The 24,303-nt window shown below is 46.1% G+C and overlaps 2 protein-coding genes and 1 non-coding gene across 19 annotated transcripts; 2 read left to right on the top strand and 1 right to left on the bottom strand.

Annotated features, from left to right (window-relative positions):
* The first annotated feature begins 212 nt into the window (after positions 1–212).
* capn3b (calpain 3b) lies at positions 213–11,804 on the top strand. 7 transcript variants are annotated; one of them, XM_047328742.1, is made up of 23 exons: positions 213–736; positions 3,390–3,459; positions 3,888–4,006; positions 4,693–4,826; positions 5,002–5,170; positions 5,593–5,676; positions 5,778–5,869; positions 6,038–6,115; positions 6,400–6,560; positions 6,669–6,838; positions 6,946–6,957; positions 7,201–7,409; positions 7,559–7,595; positions 8,012–8,035; positions 8,213–8,299; positions 9,126–9,197; positions 9,289–9,346; positions 9,427–9,494; positions 10,200–10,268; positions 10,358–10,436; positions 10,552–10,668; positions 10,763–10,821; positions 11,086–11,804. In XM_047328742.1, exons 1-23 carry the CDS (start codon positions 419–421, stop codon positions 11,110–11,112), a joined length of 2,313 nt encoding a protein of 770 aa, XP_047184698.1. In that variant the 5' UTR covers positions 213–418; the 3' UTR covers positions 11,113–11,804. The 7 variants fall into 7 exon arrangements, with proteins under 7 accessions (XP_047184698.1, XP_035473691.2, XP_047184700.1 ...); XM_035617798.2 differs by having other exon boundaries at positions 214–736; positions 9,120–9,197; XM_047328744.1 differs by lacking the exon at positions 8,012–8,035 and having other exon boundaries at positions 214–736.
* trnas-cga lies at positions 1,797–1,878 on the top strand. The gene has a single exon. It is a non-coding gene; the product is annotated as a tRNA-Ser (tRNA).
* Positions 11,441–24,294, bottom strand: znf106b (zinc finger protein 106b). Of its 11 annotated transcripts, XM_047328735.1 has the most exons (21): positions 23,764–24,288; positions 23,607–23,668; positions 22,558–22,761; positions 21,236–22,438; positions 20,666–20,975; positions 20,528–20,582; positions 20,024–20,178; positions 19,874–19,934; positions 19,042–19,792; positions 18,905–18,951; positions 18,683–18,822; positions 14,670–14,804; positions 14,277–14,393; positions 13,878–14,069; positions 13,510–13,572; positions 13,263–13,382; positions 13,087–13,158; positions 12,860–12,979; positions 12,298–12,444; positions 12,119–12,184; positions 11,441–12,038 (listed from the first exon to the last, which is right to left on the bottom strand). In XM_047328735.1, the coding sequence occupies exons 1-20, from the start codon at positions 23,890–23,892 to the stop codon at positions 12,131–12,133; spliced, it is 4,137 nt and encodes a 1,378-aa protein (XP_047184691.1). In that variant the 5' UTR covers positions 23,893–24,288; the 3' UTR covers positions 11,441–12,038; positions 12,119–12,130. The 11 variants fall into 11 exon arrangements, with proteins under 11 accessions (XP_047184691.1, XP_047184690.1, XP_035473686.2 ...); XM_047328734.1 differs by having other exon boundaries at positions 11,441–12,184; XM_035617793.2 differs by having other exon boundaries at positions 11,441–12,184; positions 12,860–12,931.
* Between the last annotated feature and the right edge of the window lie 9 nt (positions 24,295–24,303).

Raw genomic sequence — 24,303 nt, 5'->3', positions numbered from 1 at the left:
TTTCTATGGCTTTCAGTGTACAAATCCATATTTAGTTTCCATAAATAATGCCTCTGGTGTAACAACCAATGCATTCAGCTCCACTGAATTTATGGTATAGATTTCAGACAGTCCCACTGAACAGCACACTCAGTGACCTGGAAATGTTGGGACAGGGTCAGGGTCTCCTCCCCTCCTCTAAAGAGGCCTATATTTAGGTCCAGGGACGAAGCACACTGGCTGTGTGAGAACCTGTTGGCTGGTGGCTCTCCACGATCAGTGGCAGTACTTTTTAAAAAGGAACTAAAAGTGATCAGCAGGAGGACACAGGAAGTTTTGCAAGATCATTCTCTGTTTCTGCAAATAAGGAAGTACTGCACAGTGTGTAAGCCTGCCCTCTGAAGCAGCAACACCACAGGCTGAGGTAGACACTGATAAGATGGGGGACAAGACGCGAGAAGGGAAAGGGCCCATTGTGGAAGACACAAAGGTGAAAGTGCTTCACGACACTGAAGCGTCACTCGGGCCCGATGACAAAGCTGACTACCCTGCTGCCGGTGCGAACTCGATCTACTCTGCCATCCTGAGCAGAAACGAGGCCGTCAAGGATGCCAAGCGCCTCAAGACATTTCTGGAGCTGCGGGACAAATACGTGAAGAAGAAGGTGGTGTTCGAGGACCCCCTGTTCCCTGCGGACGACTCCTCGCTCTTCTACAGTCACAAGCCTTCCATGAAGATTGAGTGGAAACGCCCCTCGGTGAGTCCCTTCGTCATCACGTCCTTCAGTCACACTTCAACCAAAAGTGTCTCTCCGACATGTGGGCGAAAGCTCTTCTCGGAAAAGAAATCCCTGTGTATCCCATCACTTCCTCCACAGCACGCAGGGTGAGATGTCAAGTTGATACTGCAGAGTGCTCGTGGGTGGATGAGTTGCGGGTGCATTGCTCTGGGTTATCACCTTCTACCATCACCAACAGCTGACAGGTGGACACGCTCCGCCAGCGCAGGGAGGCACAGTGGCCTGATGTCAGAACACGTCGGCTACAGACATGTAGCTTTGTTTGACACAAAGAAAACTGCACGTCCCTCGACTCACAGCGCCCGGCAACGCTGACACAGACGTAAACACCGACAGAAATACGAACACAAGACCCAACACTCATTTAGCAGCACCACAATGTAAACACACTTAATAAAAGTCATATCACAAAATCAGATAAGATAAGCCTTTATTGTGAAAATAACGCCTTTCAGAGAGGCATGTATCATATACACTGGTATATATTAAACTTAACGTTATGTGTACGTTTGGAATAATATTATTGATGAATAATCGTATACGTAAAGTAGACATGTCATTAATATTTTACTAAAGAGGAGTTGTAGCATTAAAATGACTTTTAGTTAGTAATTTATTTTGAGCATGTAAAATTCAACTACACAACAAAGACACAACAGCAGTTGTTGAAAACATATCCAACAAAATAGAAGAAGAAAAGGGAAAAGAAAAGAGATTTTTCCTTTAATTTACATGTATGAAAAGGAGTGGGAAGAAGTATAAACTTATTTAATCCTGCCCCTTAATAATTAAATCATTATTTACAATAAACAAATACAATATAGAGTGACACAACTGTCATATCTGTCTGATAAACAGTCTCACACAATGTAATGATGGAGAGGTGATGGTTCGTAGATTTTGTGACCTCAGCAGAGAGCCAGGCTAGCTTCTCAGCAAGAAAACGAATGAGACGATCTATCAAAATGTCAAAGCATCAAATCCGACTATTGATGATGCAATTGCTCAACCACCCCCAGTCACGGTGGCCGAGAGGTTAAGGCGTTGGACTCGAAATCCAATGGGGTTTCCCCGCACAGGTTCGAATCCTGTTCGTGACGAAATTTGACTTCTGGAATTTACCAACTCCAGATCATTAAAGTGTTCATCCAATTGATTGTTGACATGTATAATCAATTCCATCCACGTATAATTGCGTGCATTAAGACACTCCTTAAAACATTTGACTAATAAATAATAGGTCAAAATAGTTTTGTCATTATTTTTAAATCATGTTGATCACATACGAATAAACACAAATGACTCATTGAAGATAGAAACTGTTTCAGTTCCAAACTTGCTGCTTTGTAGAAACCCGGTGCGACGCAGAACTGAGGTGCGACTGCTTCTCGGTGGCAGATGATGAGTGCAGCTTTTAACATTCAGATGAGATCAGTGACACATGGCGAGGGGTCAGCGGCGGGGCCCGCTCTAATTTCGGAACATGAGTCTGCATTTTTTTACAGTTTTGGTCGGCCGTGTGATTCAGGGACTTGAGTCCCACCGCAGTGAATCCTCTAAATAAACTCTGAATGAGACCTTATTACTGTAATTTGTATTCAGACGTTATCCTGTCAATCAAACCCTGCTCCTCCAAAGCTTCCAAACTGAAGCTTTGGGATTTTAAGAACATGTTTGGCCTTGACTGTCTCTTTTATCTCTTCTCTGATTTGGTCACTTGGGAATCCCCTTTTGCAAGAGCCCATGTAATTCTTCAAGAGGAAATCGCTTTCACGACGACGAGCAATGTGTGCAAAAGCAGTGTTCCTCCATATGAGCGTGAACACACGTCCACGATGACAACGCGGATAACACGTTTTGCAAGTTCTGCGTTCCCGACGAAGCTGTCAGCAGCGCATGCCGTGACAGAGATATGTTGTTATGAGAAAGAGGGCCTCGCCGCATCCAGCGCGGCGTTGTCACTTGTTCAGGCGACCAGAGAGTCGCGACCTGCTGACCTCCAGCAGCTGCCCGCTCATACGTATGCAGCGAATGCAGAGGGCGAATCCTGCTCGCAGCCGTGGGGGGGGGGTTTCCCCAACTGGTTTTCAGTTTCGGGGTCAAGTCCTCGTGTGATAAATCGTGTCGAGTGTAGATTTGTATACGCAGGTTTTAAATTGTTGTGAAGTTCAGATCGTGGGACCTTATCATGAAAACTCTGTTTGTTGTTGTTGTTGTTGTTGTTGTTGTTTTTGACAGTGTTTAAATGTCAAACAAAGTCCTTTTCTTGAAAAAATTACCAGACAGTTTTTCCATACTCTCGTAATTTGGCTCTAGTAAATTTAATCAGTGTAATTATTATTATTATCAATTGATTAGAAAAGAGCAGTTAATCCAACATTGCTTCATACAGAGTTTTTTTTTTCCAACCGTGTGTCTGATCAGTCTTTTGACCCATGAGCCAGGCACTAAAGAATACACTCACAAATTAAGTTAAAGCATTTTTATTTAAAAGGATTTCTCCTCGTAGTAGAGGAAAATGCATCCAAAAATAAAATTGATATCTTGCAACATGCTCAGAAATATCTCCTAACCCTCTTTGTTTGTTTTTTTTGTTTTTTTTTGATGACAGGAAATCTGTGAAAACCCTGAGTTCATCGTGGATGGAGCCAACAGGACAGACATCTGCCAGGGAGAATTGGGTAACATTTAAACAGCTTCTGCTTTCAGAAAAAAAAATGCTTTTAAAACATGTTCCAGGCCTCCACGGTCGCCCTTTACTGCACGCACACACAGCCGCACTTAGTCAGGCAAATCCTGCATGGTCAGAGTACTAGAGAGAGAAAAATGAGTATATAATAAAACAAAGGATTAGAAAAGAAAGAGGGTTCCTGAGAATGGGAATTGTACAAAAGAAACAGCAAGTTGAACGGCACCTGCTGAGTGATAGGTAAAATAAAAAAAGGTTTTCAGTCCTGCAAGCAAAACACAGTTCCATGGAGAGGTAATGTAGAAAAGACAAAGATAAATCAGAACATAGGCTGTGTGTGTGTGTGTGTGTGTGTGTGTGTGTGTGTGTGTGTGTGTGTGTGTGTTCTTCCGCAGCTCATGAATCTGCTCTTCCTGACAGGTGACTGCTGGCTGCTCGCCGCCATCGCCTGCCTGACGCTGAACGAGAAGCTGCTGTACAGAGTGATCCCCCCGGATCAGAGCTTCACCCGGGACTACGCCGGCATCTTCCACTTCCAGGTTGTAAAACGGACATCTGGACAAAACTGTGCAACAAACGAAACAGCTGAAGTTCCATGTTTCTCTTTTTTTGATATGTAACTGACAGTATTGCACAGTTCTGATTCGATTTGACTAATTGTTGAGGAGATTCAAAAAAGTACAATAGATTCATTTCAGTTTTTGTCACATGATGAAATATAATATTTCACAATGTAAAAACTTCTAAAATGTCTGTATGGGACTTTATCAAGGGTAAAAGGAGTTTTAACTTTGATATTGTATGTTAAGTCGACATGGGACAGTTTAATAAAATGTGAAAAAAATGACTTTATCAAGTGACACGTTGTTCAATGGTTTAAATAAATCAGCCTGGCTGGACTGAAATTATTGCAGATATCTTAAAGTTGTAGCCAGTGATGTTATGTTATGTTGGCCGATAACTGACAGTATTACAGAATGAAGATTTTAAAAAAGTATATGTATTTTATTAACAGTTAAAAGGGACTTACAAATATCTTTCATATCTGTCAATATATTGTTATTATATATATTTATTTATTTTAATTACTAATGGCCTAAATTCAGTTTTGGTCAGGTTATGTTAACTTTCTTTCAGGAAGCCCTGGTGATGTGTCTCTTCTTTCCCCTCAACTGTCCCGTCACTGACTCTCTACTCTCCCTCTGCTCGGTTTGACTGTCTTCAGTTCTGGCGTTATGGCGAATGGATCGACGTGGTCGTGGACGACCGCGTTCCCACCTGCAGGAACCAGCTGGTGTTCACCAAATCCTTCAGGAAGAACGAGTTCTGGAGCGCTCTTTTGGAAAAGGCTTACGCAAAGTGAGCAGAGTCTATCAATACATGTTGATTTTTTGAATAATCTGCCAAACAAGATGAGTTACTCTTGATACCGCCGACCTCTGACATCGTTACCTTTCTAGAATTTAAAGTGAAACACTCGTGTCAGCGCACTGAACAGAGTCCTGACCTCTCTCTCTCTCTCTCGCTCTCTCAGGCTGCACGGCTCTTACGAGGCACTGAAAGGGGGGAACACGCTGGAGGCGATGGAGGATTTCACAGGTGGAGTCACCGAGTTCTTCGAGTTGTCCGAGGCGCCCAAAGAGCTCTACAGCATCATGAAGAAGGCGCTGGCGAGAGGCTCGCTGATGGGCTGCTCCATCGATGTGAGTGGTGGAGAACATAGGCCAACAAGTGCACGGAAAACACAGACAACAAAATAAATAAATAGATGACATGATAAAGTGACTCCCTGGAAAAATGACAAGTAAACAAGAAATGTGTTGATTGATTGATCCATGAAGCAAAACATAAAATCTGATCACACGCTACGACCAAGAGGTGGATGTCAGGATCAGTACGTATGAATTGATAACCATCAATGGAAAACTGGACAATTTTATCTCTCCCATGCAAATCGGCTTGTTTCATCAATTTCTCACAGTGGGAGAAGCTGGGTGGAAGTGGGACTTTGAGGAAAAACAAGATTTTAACATTCAAATCCAGAGTAGTTTAATGGATTCAAATAGGCTGTAATAAGATGTATTGCCTTAAAAAATCCATCCTGACATTTGTTTGTATCCTTCAGGTCGTTTCAGCCAGTGAAGTGGAGACTCGGACCGAACAGGGGCTGGTCAAAGGCCATGCCTACTCCATCATAGGCCTGGAGGAGGTACAGATGTGCAGATTAGTATTGTAGATTAGTGTCCACTTTCCGTTAAAAACGCAGGTTCATTTTTGTGTGTGATGCGTTTTATGAAATTGTCGTTCTAGTGTGACGTGGTCGCAAAAAACACCAAAATTCGCCTGATTCGTCTGCGCAACCCCTGGGGCCTGGTGCTGTGGAAGGGACCGTGGAGTGCAAAGTAAGATTTGACCTGCAACGTTTGTCGGGATGTAGCAGACTGACTGATGCACTCGCTACAAGGCCACGTCTAATGCAATCTTTTGCCATAGCGTCATGAGTTTGAGTTCTGATTCTTCATGACGTGCAGGACATTCTGCATATGAATACGGTTTTTATCTTGCCACAGTTCAAAGGAGTGGCCGAGCATTTCCATTGCAGACAAGGAGAACCTAAGAAAACAGACCGTGGAGGCGAGTGAGTTCTGGTGAGTGGAACCCGCTGTGACATTAGTTTTGTCTTGTTCAGGAACTTTCCATTTATTCAACACAGTTCAATGGGATTTATCTATTAAAAAAAAAAAAATCCACCACCATCATCTGTACTTTTTAAAATGATACCATAGTATTTGTCATAGTAGCCTGGTCAGATACCACCCCTCACCCCCCTTTGACTTAATCAGAGAAAAAGATGGGAAAACCCCCGGGGAGGGATGCCTCTTCCACAAAGTGTTTTCTGCTACACGCTTCCTCTTTCGTGTTCCCCCTCCAGGATGTCTTTCGATGAATTCAAGAGGAACTTCACCAAGCTGGAGATGTGTAACCTGACCCCCGATGCCCTGCAGGGTGAGGAGAGACACAGCTGGACGGTGTCCATCAACGAGGGCCGGTGGGTGAGAGGCAGCTCTGCTGGCGGCTGCAGGAACTTCCCGGGTAGGCCTTGGATTTGCATTGTATCGGCGTCAATGTCAAACTCATACTCGTCACGCTCTCTCTTTATTTAGGCTACAATGTGCAAATGTCACTCTCCGCGTTTCGCAGACACGTTTTGGACAAACCCCCAGTACCGGCTGCAGCTCAATGAGGAGGATGACGACCCAGAGGACGGACAGGTCGCCTGCACGGTTGTCGTGGCTCTGATGCAGAAAGGTCGACGGATGCAGCGCCACCAAGGGGCCAGATTCCTCACCATCGGCTTTTCTATCTACGAGGTCGTGATCCCGAGACCACGGAACACCTCAGCTGGCCTTCCTCTGTTGTCAGTGAGCTGATGGGCCTTTCATCGGAGTTATAACTTCCTCTTTGTCTCCCTCCCTAGGTGCCGAAGGAGGTATGCCCATCTCGGAGACGGACGTTATCTTGATGAAGTTCGGCACTTTCCCTGTATCGGCCTGTATCTGTAGAGTCGCTCAGCAGTTTCCCGTAGTAGCTTTAGAAAAACCTCGGAAAGTAGCGTACCTGTAGCACGTTTAATTCAACTCTCCCTTTCCTCCGGAGCTCATTCCCTTCTCACCGTTCTCATCTCACTGTTTCCACGCATTCACGCCTTTCCCCCCCCCCCCCCCGTCCACAGATGTGCGGACAGAATCAACATCTGCAGAAGGACTTCTTCCTGTACACGGCCTCGAGGGCCAAATGCAAGATGTACATTAATCTGCGAGAGGTGACGGAGCGTTTTCGCCTGCCCCCGGGGGAGTACGTCGTCATCCCCACGACCTTTGAGGCCCACCGAGAGGGCGAGTTCATCCTCAGGGTCTTCTCCGAGAAGCAGAGCACGTCCGAGTGAGTGCCGCCGAGGGCGGGCCGCCGCCGGGTGTATTTGGCGGCGCAGCTGGTCTTGTTTTCGGGGATTGTTGACAGCAGAACTGCAAAATATAGTCTTTAAATGACGGTCATTAGAGCAGGAATCCTGATGTGTGTTTTCCTCACAGGGAGGCGGAGAACACAATCGAGCCGGGACAAATTCAGGTTTGCAACAAGACCAAAGGAGTGAAATATATTTGAACCATTGTGACCAATAGTGCAGCGGTGAAACGACTCAAAACAAATGAGTGGGTTCACTCCTTTGTGTCTGCAAATTGATGTGTGGTGTGATAAAAAAAAAAGAAAAGAATGAGGACGAGCTTGGTGAGCTTTGATTGGTTAAACCATCAAATACTAATAGATCTCAATAATAGTGATGATGAGCACTTTCTTCACTCACTGAACTTGACTTATTCCTGCATATTCCATCAACTTTGTTCTTGAAAATCTTTTTTTCTTTGCACACTTTGTACTTTCACTCGCTGTTTCCTCCCCTAGACTTACTAACAGACTTGAGTATCCACGTGTTTTCCTTCATCTCATTTCATCCTTCTTTACTTTCCTGTCTTATTGGTCTTCAGCAAGACAAGAAAAAGAAAGAAAAGGTAACGCATGCGTGTTAGTTTTAAAACTTCTTGCTTTCCCTCCTCATCGCCATCATACGTTAGCTTTTTAGCGATCTCGTCAGGTAACTTAACTTAACCCTTAACTTTCTCTCTTCTCTGCTCTGTTTGTATTTGGTAACCCTTCTCTCCTCCTCCCAACCATCGGCCACATGCCAGCCAATTGTGTTTGTGTCAGACAGAGCACGTGCCAACAAAGAGATTGAGCATGACGGCATTCAGGGGGAAAAGAGGAAGAAACCGAAGGTAATCTCCCTGTTGTGTATGGATTGACGGACATTTAATCTTTTTTTTTAAGCCCGAACAAATAGCTCATCGCGACCTTTGCCCTGTCGCTATTTCCTGAGACTAATGGCTCTGTAATGCAACCTCCACCCGGTCAAATGACCTTCACTGGGAATAAAATAATTGGTCTCGAAGCCAAATGAGCTCGAGTGGCTCGGCTGCACCTGTTTTCCCGCGAGGCCTCAGTGTATAAAGTTCCTCGTTGTTCACGTGGTCGTCTCCTCGTGTGCTGCTCTCCTCCGGCACTGTGCGGAAACACATCCGTCGGGAAACCAGTCGAAACATGTAGCGATTGAAAAAAATTGAGGCAATGACATAAGCCTCCTGATTTATATTTTTATTAACTAAAAGATCCAAAGATCACGTCTTACCACATGAAGGATCGCTGGAGATCAATGATAGCGGTGAGACTCGATGATGATGATGGAAAAGAAAATATGATTTTATGAACAATCTGGTGGAATCAACTGATCATTTTGTAATTAATTAAAAAACTTTAATAGTAGGACAGTAGGTAGTGGTTATCATAATGGAGAAAACAAGAAGCACCAGATAATCTAGTCCTGCTAAAAGGCGTAATATTACAGTTTTTAAAATTAAGTTATACATTTCAACCACAAACTTTCAAACACTGCTTTTTTCTCCACTTCACTGTTTCTGTAGCTTCTATGGTGCAGAACCTCCCAACTGCTTCTCGTATTCTCTCTACTAACTTGCGCATCTTCTGCGATCATTCTGACCATTTCTTTTTGGGTGAATAACTAGTTTATCTGCTCTTCAGCGAAAGCTGTTAGAACCCGAGGAAGAGACTGAAGAGGAAAAACAGTTCAGGGCCATTTACCAACAGATATCCGGCGAGGTGAGTGCCAGCGAGAACGCAGAGACAAGGCTCGGTGAACATGGCGCGTTTTTTAATTGAGCCGACATGAAACGCGTCCTCCCTCCCTCAGGACATGCAGATCTGTGCCAACGAACTCAAGACGATCATGAGGAACGTCCTCGCCAAACGTGAGTGAGCTGAACAGACACAGGTTGCAGTCTGCGTCATGTGGCGGTCACTCACGCCGAGTTGTCCTTTTCCCCCGCAGACAGTGAAATAAAGACGACAGACGGTTTCAGCCTCGAGACATGTCGGAGTATGATCGCCCTGATGGATGTATCCTCTCAGTTGGCTTGGACTACAAAACAAAAAAGCCTCATGTTGCCTGTGATGGTGGCATCAGCAGGTTGTTGGTTTGAATCCCTCTGGCAAGCCCCCAGTTGCTCAGTGGAGCCGCCCAGTGGTAGAGCAGGCAAACTGCTAATGATGAACGCTGTGTGTTAGCTGTAAGTGGGATTTGGTTTAACCACCAAATGTACAGGCCTCCCCACACTAATGTGTACGTTTAAGGGGTTTTACTAGATGAAAAATGAGAAGGTGCAACTGTGCGATAATGTTTCAAGTATTAAGAATTATTACATAATCTTCCCAGGTGAGATAATTTAATTTGTGGAGGTATTGTAATATAAACAAATATGAAAATTGGTCATTACAGTTGGTCTTTTCTTTGACAACATCTTTGAAGAACTTATTATTTTGACGGCATAAACCTTTGCAGAAAAAATGAAACAATTTCACTTGAAATAAGTGCAGTATACATTTTTGTCATTCTTGACTCTACTACCACTGACTAGAGACAAAATAAAGAACACACACAGTGACTAAATAACCAGATCCATTTTCTGGCTAGATATTTCACATTTTCTGGGCGAGAAAAAAACCCCAATGACTAATACTGCTATAGAAATCCCCTGTATATATTTTAAATGGCTCAACAAGCGATGCTTTGTGTCGGCTTTTTCCATAACTGACCTTTCTCAGACCGACGGGACAGGAAAGCTGAACCTGCAGGAGTTCAAGCACTTGTGGAAAAAGATCAAGGAGTGGCAGGTCGGTCGGGTGTTTTCAGTTATCATTTCTGCCCAATCTTCTTCTTTGTTGTTGTTTTCATCCGGTTGCCTGCGTCTCTGTGTTTGCAGCTGATCTTCAAGCGCTTCGATCAAGACAAATCCGGTTCCATCAGTAGTTTTGAGATGAGGAACGCTGTTAATGGTGCAGGTGAGCAGCGCGGCAGGAGTCATTTGAAGGCTTCATCGCTCCCAGGATGTTTAATTTGGCCCCCCAGCGTTCTGCCATCAATCTTGAACTCCTCTTTCTCTCCCTCCACACAAAGGGTTTCACCTCAACAAGCAGCTGTATGACATCATAGCAATGCGCTACGCGGACGAACACCTCAACATCGACTTTGACAGCTACATCTGCTGTTTTGTGAGGCTGGAGGGCATGTTCAGTGAGTACCTGACCTCGGGTCACCAGGAAGCTTCTTAGCATTTACAACCCACCAACTAAAAAGACTTGTTTAATATCTGCTTCGTCTCTTGCAGGGGCTTTCAACGCCTTCGACAAAGACGGAGATGGGATAATCAAACTCAACGTCCTGGAGGTATAATACGTCCGTTTTAGCATTTTGCTCGGCAGGTTGACTTCCTGATGTGTTGCATTGTTTTAGTCTATGTTTATATTTTATTGCATGTATGACATGCCAAAATGTTTCTCTGTGATTTGAGTTATCAGACATGTTAGGGTCAATTTTTCTAAAAGCAGAATTTATACTATGTAGTGGTTTCTATTTTGGAGTACATTCATTTTCCCAAAAAAGGAACCATTTATTCTTTATTTTTCCTTCCCACTTTTTTTTTCTTTGCAGTGGCTTCAGCTGACCATGTACTCTTAAAATCGCCTTCTCGACCCCCGACGTAGCTGCTGCTGCTGCAGACAGGCGCTACTCAAGTTTGACACCAACTTTGTCATGGCTCCACTCTCCTGCAACTTTTACTTAATTTGCTTTTATTCCTAAGCGTTATTGAACAACGTGAATTGCACAGGCTGCGAATACAACAAAGTCTCAATGTCAACATCAAGACAGTGATGCAAACAGTCTATTGAAGTCTACAGATGCCGTTTCCATGTTGCAAATCTCTCAGTGAATCAGCACTGTTTGACAAATCCTTACAGAATTACTTAATGTATAGTTTTTAAATATACTGCAGACAAACACTGAATTCTATTCGTCTTTTCATTGCTGTACACATTTATTACAAAGGAATACATACTATAACAAGTAATAACTTTAATGCAGTATCAAGTTATACTCAGAAAGTTGTCAGTTCTCAGACAAAACTGAAACGCACAACCTCAACTTTAGAGCAAATCTGAACAAGATGGATTCTAACGGCATAATTACAGCACAAGCTGCTTCACAAACATACTGAGGAGTTCATATTAGTGTTGCATAGTTGTAGAAATAGCTTCAGGTCACACTTCTGAAGAGGCATATTGTGGAATACCGTATATTTTGAGGTGTCTAGAGTCGCAGGTCATGTATTCACAGTATTGACAACAAAATAAAAAGCACTTTGATCCCAATAGTAATGAATTATTTTACTTATCAAATAAAGTTTTAACTCATGATTACTTCAAGCAAACAGATGGCTGCAAATGATGAACATGATCTTGTAAACAACCGGACGAATAACTGTTGTCCATTAGAGACTGAATGAGGCACAGAATGGTGATAAACAAAAGCACTAGGTGTCGTCTCGGTCCGTTCATACAACAGCTTCAGGGATCACGTTGTCTCTCCTGTCTCACTGTCAGTGTCTGGAGAAACCAAAGGGAAAAAAATGAACAGAAGATTGGGGGGAAAAAAAAGACAAGCTTGAACGTTTCAATGGATGAACCTCCGGCCTCATCTACTGCATCTCACTGTCGTCCTCCACGTGGCGCTGCATGTGATCAGGCAGCTTCTGCGGGAAGCACAAAACACCAAACTGAGGAAACTGATAAGGCCAGTTTTCATGGCTCAGTGTTCAAACCTGCTGAACAACGTGTGTCTCCTCCGAGCAATTAATCTCATTACCTGCCGAACCGACTGTTGCGTCTGGAAAAAAGTGTCGCAGCCCCTCCAGCGACACTTGACCGTCTGCAGATTCAGGTTGCTGTGATCTTCGACGAGATGCTGCACCAGATGCTCCGCCACGGCGAAAATTAGAGAGCAATTGTGCCACTGGACAAGAGGCAAATGTTTAGGACACAAGTCAATCAGAAATAGTTACAAATCTTAAAATCAATAAAATGTCAATGAAAAGAAACGTCTGGACTACATTTACAGCAAAGCTGCTCATTTGAAATTAATTTTCTATGGCTGTTTTCAGACATGAAAAACTGAGTTCGGACATTTTTTAGAGTTTGCAGTTAACATATGAAGAACGCAGCAGGAGATTGTCCGGAATCAGACGCGCGCGTTCACAACAGCAGGAACAATTCCAGAACATTCTGGCGAGGGGTGGCTCCTGGGTAGAGCACCCACTCGCTGGCCGTGAGTGTTTTTCCTGCTGTATTTTCAGGAAAAGTTCTGAAAAATGTCCGACCTCCAGTGCGTGTCTTAAAGCAGCTTTCAAACAACAAAGCCGAGTGCTTACCCAGCAGCGGTGTTTTTTCATCAAGTCGAGCTTCACAGCTTTAACACTGCCATCGTAACATCCTGTGTAGATCTGCGTGGTACAACGAAACAATGCGAATACAGCAAGATGAAGCCTCAACTGTTAAAATGAGAATAACCATTCAGTATTCAGTTTGTAAAATGAAACTCTGTCACGCAGGTTTACAGTCAATCAGAAATGGCTACGACCCATTTCAATTCACTTACCACATTCTTATGGACGGCCATGCACATCACCATGTCACTGTGACCCCCGTACACTTGCAGCTGGTCATGGGACTAGGAAAAATAAATAAATAATAAAACCTGTATAAATATTCAAAACTTGATGATGAAGCAGTATGATCTGTATGAACGTCAGTGCGGAGTCGAGTGGTGAATACCTGTAGCTCGTAAACTCGGACCAGTTTATCCACACAGGCCGTCACCATCACCTTCCCCAAGATGATAATTGATGTGACGGCCTGACCGTGACCCTTGTAGATACGAAGCAACTCACCCGTCTGCAAGTAACAGAGGAGAAATATTGTGTTAAGTTTTAAACAGCAGAATAAAACTAAAACAAAATTATATATGTATATATATATATATATATATATTCCCCCGCCACACACACACACACAAACTTACATGGATGTTGTATGCGTGAACAGATGCGTCACTGGAGCCGCTGAAGACCAGGTCATTCACCACCTGAAACCAAGTGAAGTGAAGACTAATTCAATACTCTAATTTCTTGGCTGAACTACATTTGAGCACATGTTCAACTACAATAAGTATGAGTCAAAATACAGCATTTAAAAAGAACAAGAATATGTAAACATCGAGTGTAGGTTTATTTTTTCATGTCAGAGAATAAGATGAAAAATTAAACATGAATTTTGAAGCTGACATGAATACAGATCTTAAATTTTTCTTAAAGAGTGATCAGAAAATAACTTTTTCAACTCCGGTCTGAATCACATGAATATGTCCAAGAATCAGTTTCACCTCCTCACCTTCAAACAGAGGACAGTCTTGGTGTGGCCCCGCAGCGAGCGCAGCAGCAGGCCGCTCTTGGCGTCTCGTACGCCAATGGTGCTGTCGTAGGAGCCCACCAGCAGCACGCGGCGGGCGCCCTCCTGCGCCGTGCCCAGACAGCTCACCCCTCGAGGGCCGTGGCATTCAAATACATCCAACTGCCTCTGAGTCTAACGAATGAACCACGTCGAAGAAAATATGAGAGACGTGGGAGAGAGTGATCCTATTAATATGTATGTATATTAAATCCTAAAAAAAATTGAATTGCCTTGAAAATATTATGTATTAATATTATATTCCACTTTCGCCAAGCTAATGTTTTACCCAACAACAAACACATTTCTCCTGTATCACAATAAGCCACTTCACACACTCACCTTCACATCATAGCTAGCGACCGATCCGTTAGCGAGTCCGGCGTACAAAATGTTCCAGGCGATGTGCAAACACAACACTCTGTCTAGTAAAGAGATCTGCTCCAGACACTTCTTTGACTACGGGTGTGGGAGGAGGGGAGGTAATGACAAAACAAAAAAGAAATTGCCACATCAAAACATGCAAAACACAAGATCGGAGACGGTTGAACTCACAGACACAAGTTTGTACTTTTAAGTATGACGGTTAAAATTCCATTAGTATTTCAGCAGTTACAACTGCCACCAGAGAAGTTGAAGTAGAGCAGCATTTATGAAAAAAATGAAACTCCATATGTGACATCAACCGCTGAAATGATTGACAGTCTAATAAAGGCTTGGTGGGACATTTTGCACCTTGATGCTGTAACAGCGGATGGTCTGGTCACTCGATCCGGTGTAGATGCGAGCCGGCATGTTCGGGGGCGACGACACCAGCAGACAGTTGACTTTGTTCGTGTGACCATCAAACACTGCTATGCACTCCATGTTCTGGAAGAGGAGACAAATGACAGCAATTTGTATTTATTTAATTTTTTATAAGAGCCCGACTGATTTAGCAGTGGCCGATAAGAAAATTGCCGCTATAAGCTTTTCACAGCTTGTACTCGCGATCTCGTTTTTTCGGTCACGACCCATCCTTCATGACCATAGGTGAGGGTAGGAACAAAGATTGACCGGTAGATCGAGAGCTTTGCCTTCCGGCTCAGCTCCCTTTTTGTCACAACGGTGCGGCAAAGCGAGTGCAATACCGCCCCCGCTGCTCCAATTCTACGGCCAATCTCACGCTCCATTGTCCCCTCACTCGCAAACAAGACCCCGAGGTACTTAAACTCCTTTACTTGAGGTAAGGGCTCATTCCCTACCCAGAGTAGACAATCCACCGGTTTCCTGCTGAGAACCATGGCCTCAGATTTTGAGGTGCTGATTCTCATCCCAACCGCTCCACACTCGGCTGCGAACTGATCCAGTGAGTGCTGAAGATCACAGACCGATGGTGCCATCAGGACCACATCATCTGCAAAAAGCAGTGATGAGATCCCCAGGCCACCGAGCTGCAACCCCACCCCACCACGACTACGCCTCGATATCCTGTCCATGAATATCACAAACAGGATTGGTGACAAAGCGCACCCCTGGCGGAGACCAACCCCCACCGGGAACGAATCCGACTTACTGCCGAGAACCCGGACACAGCTATTGCTTTGAGTATACAGGGATTGGATGGCCCCAAGAAGTGACCCCCTCACCCCATACTCCCTCAGCACCTCCCACAGTATCTCCCGGGGGACCCGGTCATACGCCTTCTCCAAATCCACAAAGCACATGTAGACTGGATGGGCATACTCCCAGGCCCCCTCCAGGATCCTTGCAAGGGTAAAGAGCTGGTCCGTTGTTCCACGTCCAGGACGGAATCCACATTGTTCCTCTTCAATCTGAGGTTCGACTATTGGCCGAACCCTCCTTTCCAGCACCTTGGAGTAGACTTTACCCGGGAGGCTGAGAAGTGTGATACCCCTGTAATTGGCACACACTCTCTGGTCCCCCTTTTTGAACAGGGGAACCACCACCCCGGTCTGCCACTCGTTTGGCACTGTACCCGACGTCCACGCAATGTTGCAGAGACGTGTCAACCAAGACAGCCCCTCCACACCCAAAGCTTTCAACATTTCTGGGCGGATCTCATCAACCCCTGGGGCTTTGCCACTGTGAAGTTGTTTGACTACCACAGTGACCTCCGCCAGGGAAATTGACGATGATCCTCCATCAGCCTCCAGCTCTGCCTCTACCATAGAGGGCGTGTTAGTCGGATTCAGGAGTTCCTCAAAATGCTCCTTCCACCGCCCGATTACCTCCTCAGTTGAGGTCAACAGTGTCCCATCCTTACTGTACACAGCTTGGATGGTTCCCCGTTTCCCCCTCCTGAGATGTCGAATGGTTTTCCAGAAGCATCTTGGTGCCGACCTAAAGTCCTTCTCCATGACTTCTCCGAACTTCTCCCACATCCGCTGTTTTGCCTCTGACACGGCAGAGGCTGCAGCCCTTCGGGCCCGTCGGTACCTTGCAACTGCTTCCGGAGTCCTCTGGGATAACATATCCCTAAAGGACTCTTTCTTCAGTTGGACAGCTTCCCTGACCACCGGTGTCCACCACGGAGTTCGAGGGTTACCGCCCCTTGAGGCACCTAAGACCTTGAGACCACAGCTCACCGCCGCAGCTTCAGCAATGGAAGCTTTGAACATTTCCCACTCGGGTTCAATGCCCCCAACCTCCACAGGAATGCCAGAAAAGCTCCGCCGGAGGTGTGAGTTGAAAATCTCCTGGATGGGGGCCTCCTCCAGACGTTCCCAGTTCACCCGCACTACACGTTTGGGCTTACCAGGTCTATCCAGAGTCTTCCCCCACCCCCGGATCCAACTCACCACCAGATGATGATCAGTTGACAGCTCCGCCCCTCTCTTCACCCGAGTGTCCAAAACATGCGGCCTCAGATCAGATGAAACGATCACAAAATCGATCATCGACCTTTGGCCTAGGGTGCTCTGGTACCATGTACACTTATGAGCATCCTTATGTTCGAACATGGTGTTCATTATAGACAAGCCATGGCTAGCACAGAAGTCTAATAACAAACAACCACTTGGGTTCCGATCAGGGAGGCCGTTCTTCCCAATCACGCCTCTCCAGGTGTCTCCATCATTGCCCACGTGGGCGTTGAAGTCTCCCAGCAGAACAACGGAGTCCCCTACTGGGGTCCTTTGCAGGACTCCATTCAGGGTCTCCAAAAAGGCCGAATACTCTGAACTCCTGTTTGGTGCATATGCACAAACAACAGTCAGAGTTTTCCCCCCTACCACCCGAAGGCGTAGGGAGGCGACCCTTTTGTCCACCGGGGTAAACTCCAACACAGCGGCGCTCAGCCGGGGGTTTGTGAGTATCCCCACACCCGCCCGTCGCCTCTCCCCCTGGGCAACTCCAGAGAAAAAAAGAGTCCAACCCCTATCCAGGAGTACAGTTCCAGAACCCAAACTGTGCGTAGAGGTAAGCCCCACGAGATCCAACTGGTAGCGCTCCACCTCCCGCACAAGCTCCGGCTCCTTCCCCCACAGAGATGTGACGTTCCACGTCCCCAGAGCCAGCTTCTGCAGCCCAGGTCCGGTTCGTCGAGGTCCCCGACCTCCACTGCCACCCGTGTGGCAGCGCACCCGACACCAGCGGTTCTTCCTATGAGTGGTGGGCCCACAGGATGGAGAGGAGGTAGGTGCCACGTAGCTTTTTCGGGCTGTGCCCGGCCGGGCTCCGTGGCAAACCCGGCCACTAGGCGCTCGCCGACGAGCCCGCCGCCTGGGCCTAGCTCCAGACGGGGGCCCCGGGCTTCCTCCGGGCTGGGTCCCTTTTCCTCTTCCTCTGCTGTCGCGAGTACAAGCGGCCGAAATGGGTTTCCTTAGAAAGGTGGCTGGGGTCTCCCTTAGAGATAGGGTGAGAAGCTCAGTCATCCGTGAGGAGCTCGGAGTAGAGCCGCTGCTCCTTTGCGTAGAAAGGAGCCAGTTAAGGTGGTTCGGGCATCTGGTAAGGATGCCCCCTGGGCGCCTCCCCTGGGAGGTGTTCCAGGCACGTCCAGCTGGGAAGAGACCTCGGGGTAGACCCAGGACTAGGTGGAGAGATTATATCTCCACACTGGCCTGGGAACGCCTCGGGATCCCCCAGTCAGACCTGGTTAATGTGGCCCGGGAAAGGGAAGTTTGGGGCCCCCTACTGAAGCTGCTGCCCCCGCGACCCGACCACGGATAAGCGGTTGAAGATGAGATGAGATGAGCTTTTCACAGACATATCTGTATCGGCACTTTCATTTAACAGAATAAGCAACGCAGAAGAGATGTGCATTAATGTTTACAGATTAAGTTAAATGCATAATACATCTTATGGCTTGACTGTGAAAGATCAAGCCTCAATGACATTTCTTTGTCAGAAGGGATGATCGGCTGATACTTTTTTTTTTACTCCCCAATATTGGTCCACATTGGTCAGGCTCTGTTAAGATTAAAACCAAAGAATCCTGCACATTGTCCAAACACTGGCAGAATTCATAAAAATGCCCGATGAAAGTCTGTGGATTAAAACATTGTGCGAATAAAGTGAATTTATGTGAGGGACGGTGTGAAGGATTCTAAGGTTTTTGATACCTGGAGTATCTTAGGTTTCATGGTGTGCGAGAACATTAAAAAACAAACAAATGAAATTTGACTGGACTTAGACTTTACTGGATTGGGATTCAGCTGCTTTGTGTTGGAGCCTTTAAAAAATAACTTTTGTCAGAAGAGACAAAGTCTGACTCGGGTGCATGTTTTGGACCCTGAACAGCAGCTCACCGTCAGACTGTAGGCTCGTGCCGTGTTGTCCGCTGAACATGTGTACAACAGGCCCTGGTGGACTTGCAGGCTGTGGACGGGGCCGGTGTGACTCAGAAACGCTCCCAGGGACGGCTCCCCATCCTCGACAGACTCTGAAACTTTCAGCGATTAAGTTGATTTTGACATCTCTCGAACAGCTTTGTAGGTAAATGTATTAAAAGAAGATGGGAGATCACTCACCTGCAGGAGTATTTTCATCTTTTACAGGAAAAGAAATCTTAATCTTTCTAAAGGGGTCAAGAAAACAAGAGTAAATTGTCACATTCCTGTAATGTTCAGGGCTCTGTACCCGACGTGATCCCGAGAATGTCTCTCACCTGTCAACCTCTTGTTTCGGAAACGTCTGTGTGCTCACAGAGCTGAAATCCACGGGCTCCGGGTGAACTGGGACACTTGAGACAGTCTCAGGCGAGTCCTCGTTGTCCGTATCGCTAATGTCGATAACCACCAGGTTCGAGGGCGCCATCTTTTTGACGGAGTCGTTGCCCCTGTTCCCGTCATCGTCTTTGGGTGCTGCAGCAGGCGCGTCGCAATCTCTATCAGGGAAAGACTTATCTGCTGCGTCCCCCTCGCCAAGATCTCCTGCCGTCTCCCCCTCAGAATCACTGTCAACTGACCACACGTCTTCCGTCGTCTTTACACAGCCCTTCGACCCCTCCCTCGACTCTCGCTCCTGCTGCTGCGCAGATAATTCAGAAGAAACAGGCGTGTTCACTGGTGTCGGGGTGGCAGCAGAAGCCGAGTGTGATGGTTTGAGCGGATCAGAGGGAAGTAAGGGCACAGGTTGGTTCAGAGGCACATGAGGTGCATCGGTGCTTGAGACAAAGTGACCGGCCTGTCCGGCTGTGGGTGAGCCACAGATTTCTTGCTTTATTGACACGGCTGATTGAGGGAGAGGGGTTGGATGAGGTTTGGAGCTAGAGGAAGATGAGGGTGTGGCCGGCTGCTGCTGGCTGGAGGAAGTCAGGAAGGCACCGGAGGAGGGAGGGGGAGTGTGTATTGGTTGCAGGGTCACAGTAGGCCCTGCTGGGGAGGTGGTGGATTTCTCAGCTACGTGAGATGCTCCGTCTGAAAAAAAGATCAAGAAACTATTTGCCGCCTGCCAAACCATTTTGAGCACAAGGTTTTCCGTGGCCGTGTGGTCGGTACCTTTCATCCCCAGCAGGATGTCAATGCGCTGGGTTCTCAGACTGTTGACCTCAGCGGTGAACTAAAACAGCAAAAGAGAAGCATTTAATGTAGAGCGAAGAAGAGAAAAAGAGATCATAAGTAAGATTTTCATCAGTAAGTGTCGGGTACCTGCTGTTTCAGGAGCAGGAGTCTCTGGACTTCTGTGTAGGCACTCTGCAGGGCGTTGCGAGCCTGGACCAGGAACGTGTCCAGATCCTGCAGCGAGTGGCTCAGCTCGTCCTCCCTCAGCGACACGACCAGCAGCTGGTCCAACTGATCCTGGTCTACAGGTGGAGAAAAGGCAGAACCACGGTTGGAAATAGCCACAAACGTTAGTGAGACCACAGCTCTGTCGGTCTCTAAACACTTCACTGTGCCACACACCGTTGGTTGGCCGAGACCTACTGCACATTCAAGAGTAGTACAGCAGCTCACAAATGTAATTAGACATTTCCGCCTCAGTCTTCCCTTCATCAGTGTGACACATAACAAATATTTGTGGTCGTGCAGGCGTTATAATTTGCCACAAATCTTTGACTGTAGCTGATAATTACACATTATAGTGCACTTATTTTTATTTTCGTATTGGTAATTGTAATAGTAAGAGTTAGGTACAGAAAATGTCAGAATTACCCTTGTTTGTTCTCTTCTTTTTTCCACTTTGCTCTTTTTCAGATGCGCCATCATTCTGTAAAAAAACAAACATACTTACAACAATAAAAAACTTGGAAGTTTCCAGTTTTGTGTTGGACTCAACAATACACAACTCACCGTTTTGTGTTTCCTCTTGTTGGCACTACTGTCGTCTCTCGACCTTCCGTTCTCAGGCTCCATCGTTTCCGCTTTGACGGGGACTGGTGTTACCGTGGGACTGCTCCCACCCTGTGGCGCTGGGCCAGGTTCCTGGGTCCGAGAACATGACTGTGCGTCACAGGCCGCAGGCGGTAAAGTCGAGTGTGACCCTGAAGGACTTTCCGGGATCGACTCCCAGTGGAAGCCCTCGGACAGAGGCAAGTCTTTGTCCGGTGGTTGTGTTGAGCTTCCTTGGACAGTTCGAGGGTTCGACAACTTGTTTGCAAACCTGTAAGCACACATAATGACAATTTAGAACATTGCAGCGTTTTTGTTTAGAGTCATCAACACACCCACTTGCTCGCTCGCTCGCTGTGAATTTTCTGGCCATTTTTTAAACTGGATTCTCACGTGGGCTCACTCATGCAATTTTACCAAGGGGCCGGCAGGAAAAGTTGCAGAAAATGTCTGGCGCAACCGAATGCGGACATTTACCTTCTCACTTACAGCCCTTAAATTTGACACATCTTGTGATGGTGATTTGCTCACCTGGGAAATCCAGTGAGCTTGTCCTGCTTCTTCCTTTTCATCGCATTGTAAATCTCGCTCCAGCTCTTCTTATTCTTGGCGCCCGATGAGACGAGCAAATGGTTCACAGTTGGTTTATGACCGGCCTCCTTCCTACCCTTACTTTTTCCTGGTTCGTGGGCAATTCGAACCTTGTGGGTGGGCTGAGTGGAGGAGGCCTTGCCTGTGCATCGGCTGTATGACATCGTGCTGCTTGACACTCCATCTGAAACCGCTGACCTTTTCTTCCAACATTGTGTTGTTTCTTGTGTTATTTTGGAAGTCGTCTGTTTCGTCATGTTGGAAGGACAGACACCAGAGTTGGCTGCAGATGCGGGGGCGTTGACCTGTGGAGACACAGATGTACCTGCAGGTGACGGTCGCTCTCTCTCAGTCCCAGCATGTGGCGTGGAGCTACGATCAGCCACCCGCACACCGGCCTCGCTGGTCTGTCCCCGGGCTTTACGATCTGCTCTACACGGCTCCCTCACACGCAGCGTTCTTCTGATTTGTCTCAGCATCGCGCCGAGGTCGGCATCGCTCATCGGAGCTGCACCGGTGGATCTGTTCGCCAAGGCAGGATTAGAGGAACAATGTGTACCTTCTTGTCCTTGCTGAGGAGATCCAGTACACACATTCTGGCCGGGATCAAACATGAGGCCTCCACTATACCCTCTGTTTTCATAGTCATCATAATGGTAGTTGGCGTTCCGCGTTATTTGTTCCGGCTGGTCAGCAGTAGCACCGCTTTTGGTGTTCTGTGGTCTTTTAGCACATCCCCTCGTCTGTGATTGCTCCACACTGACGTTGATGTTCTGGTTATTGACAGAAAAGTTGTCATCATACCTCACCTGGTGAGGTGGCCGTGGGAGTTGTGCTTGGGCAACAGCCGGATGCCAAGTTCTACCGGCAGGCTCGACTGAAGAACCAGCCGAACTTCCACTTTGATTCTGCGGAGTTGTTTCTCTCTGGTGAAGAGAGCTTTGCCGACTGATCACTTTGTTCTCCTTATTTCTGACAACGTTGTTTGTAACTATCCGGTAGGCTTCCATCTGCCTCAGTCTCCAAGTGTGCAACTGTTCGGCTGCCGTAGCGTTTCTTTGGGCGACTCCCTGAAGCATTTCCGCTCGTTTCTGCCCCTCTGTCTGATTCAGTTTCTTTTTTTTCTTTTCTTTTTTTTTCTTCCTGTGGTGGAAAGACACAGTCATTCAAATGCAGTGTTTCTTTACAACGTGTCGGGGGGGGATGCAACATCTAATATCATCATTTTGACTCAATAAAAGATAAGCAGGTAAAAATCTCACTGCTTTTGCTTTAGTGTCTTGTTTCTCTCCTGGATCCGGTTGATGACCTCTTGGCTCAGAGTCTTGTACAGAGAAAGAGGCCCAATATTTTTAGACATCAAGCTCAGCAACTTGGCTTTGTGTTGTTTGGTGGAGATGTGCTTGGAGTAGTCAAACAAGCCCATGGTGGATGTCTTACATGCGTGGCAATCATGATACGTATTCCTGCTCGTTAATAAGGACATAAAGTCAGAAAACATTCTGGTTAGAGACAAGTCTTAAATCTCAGCGTTAAGATTTAGCACATGATTTTAGTTCTTTATTTCTAAATCAATGGATCAAAGTAGGTCAGGGCGATATGGCCTATAAATAATATTGCGATATAACAAAAATGTACCACGATATTTTTAAATCTCCTCTATAGCACTTTATAAATCCACAATTTAACCCTTTGATACATACAATCACACCAGTATGATGATTATAGTAGTCCCTGCAACCAATGTCTGTATTAAAACAACATTTTATCTTAATTATATCCATCAACGGTTTCTATTGGGACAATTTTAAACTTCGAAGCAAATCTTATGCCAGCGCCTTTAAAAAAAATTCACGTGACAATTTGTAGTCACGGTATTCACGATATAGTCATTTACATCTCATGTGCAACAAGCCAGCGATACATCGAATATATTCGAGATACCGCCCACCCCTAGGGTCAAAGCGTATTATAATAATTTCATCTCAGAATGGTAGGCAATTGCTAAGGCTGGCAACTTTTTTGATGCTGATATTACACCTGTATGATGGCCATATTGAATGGAATAAAATTCTGAGATTTCTCTTGAGTCTTAATATTACGAAAATGAAGTTGTCAAAAGTCATAATATTTTGAGATAAAGAAAAACTAATGTACTTTCCTCCTCACCAAAAGAGACAATTTCCTCCAGGTCTGTGTTTAATCAAGTGCATTTATGTACACTGGTGTTTTTCCTCCAGCGTGATAAAAAATATTTTCTGAACACTAGAACAGATTTACTTATTGCATTTGATTGACACATTTGACTCACATGCCCATCACCGACTCCAGCTCTCGGTGATGCAGCATACTGTGCATGTGCGCATGTGCGTCCTGCAGTCAAGACACGGATGTGTAAAGAGATTAAAGACCATGTGTGACGGAGCCGCCGGCTGTTCACTAATCAACACGTTTGCCAAACTACTCACACTTTTTAAATACGGCCTGCGACACAGAATACAATATGTGTTTTTCCGGGCCGACTTCGGTCTCTTCTTGCCCCGTGTCTGCCCGGTGTTTTTAGCCGCCTTCGCGTGAGAGGTTTGAACAGTTGCCATTTTTTCTGAGAGACACGTGCGCGCACAGCACAAAGGAGTGAATCAAAACAGAGCTCACAAAAGCAAGAAGAAGTGCTTTTTGCTTTACAACCAATAAAACACTGCGAAACATCCGAGTGTAAACTTAAAAAAAACAACAACAAAAAACTGCAGCACAACGTGGTCACAACACTTAGCCTGTGCTCACTGAGAGAGGGTCGACTCAACCGTCGCAGAATGACGCCGCCTGCGTCACAGATCACGCGACCACGCTGGGGCAAAGTTAAAAGGCGCCGTGGCTAATTTCCTAACGGATTATAATTCACAAACGTTCCGAGGTGTAAATCAGAAACGGCAGCCAAATTACCGAATGTCAAATGGCTACATGGGGGGGGGGGGGGCGCCACTGCTTGTCAAGGCGCCCCCCCCCCC

This window comes from Scophthalmus maximus, chromosome 18 (assembly GCF_022379125.1).
Source record: "Scophthalmus maximus strain ysfricsl-2021 chromosome 18, ASM2237912v1, whole genome shotgun sequence".
Classification (NCBI taxonomy): Eukaryota; Metazoa; Chordata; class Actinopteri; order Pleuronectiformes; family Scophthalmidae; genus Scophthalmus; species Scophthalmus maximus.
The sequence above is the reverse complement of the archived record's forward strand: the minus strand, read 5'-3'. Positions and strand labels throughout refer to the sequence as shown.

Coding starts and splice junctions, on each gene's coding strand:
- znf106b (XM_047328732.1), bottom strand. CDS start 23,892: ATGGCAACTGTTCAAACCTCTCACGCGAAGGCGGCTAAAAACACCGGG. Junction 14,394..14,669: donor TCCGCTGTTACAGCATCAAG/GTGCAAAATGTC, acceptor CCACACCCGTAG/TCAAAGAAGTGTCTGGAGCA. Junction 13,159..13,262: donor TCCGAGTTTACGAGCTACAG/GTATTCACCACT, acceptor TATTTTTCCTAG/TCCCATGACCAGCTGCAAGT.
- capn3b (XM_035617798.2), top strand. CDS start 419: ATGGGGGACAAGACGCGAGAAGGGAAAGGGCCCATTGTGGAAGACACA. Junction 9,495..10,199: donor GTATGATCGCCCTGATGGAT/GTATCCTCTCAG, acceptor GACCTTTCTCAG/ACCGACGGGACAGGAAAGCT. Junction 10,437..10,551: donor GAACGCTGTTAATGGTGCAG/GTGAGCAGCGCG, acceptor CTCCACACAAAG/GGTTTCACCTCAACAAGCAG.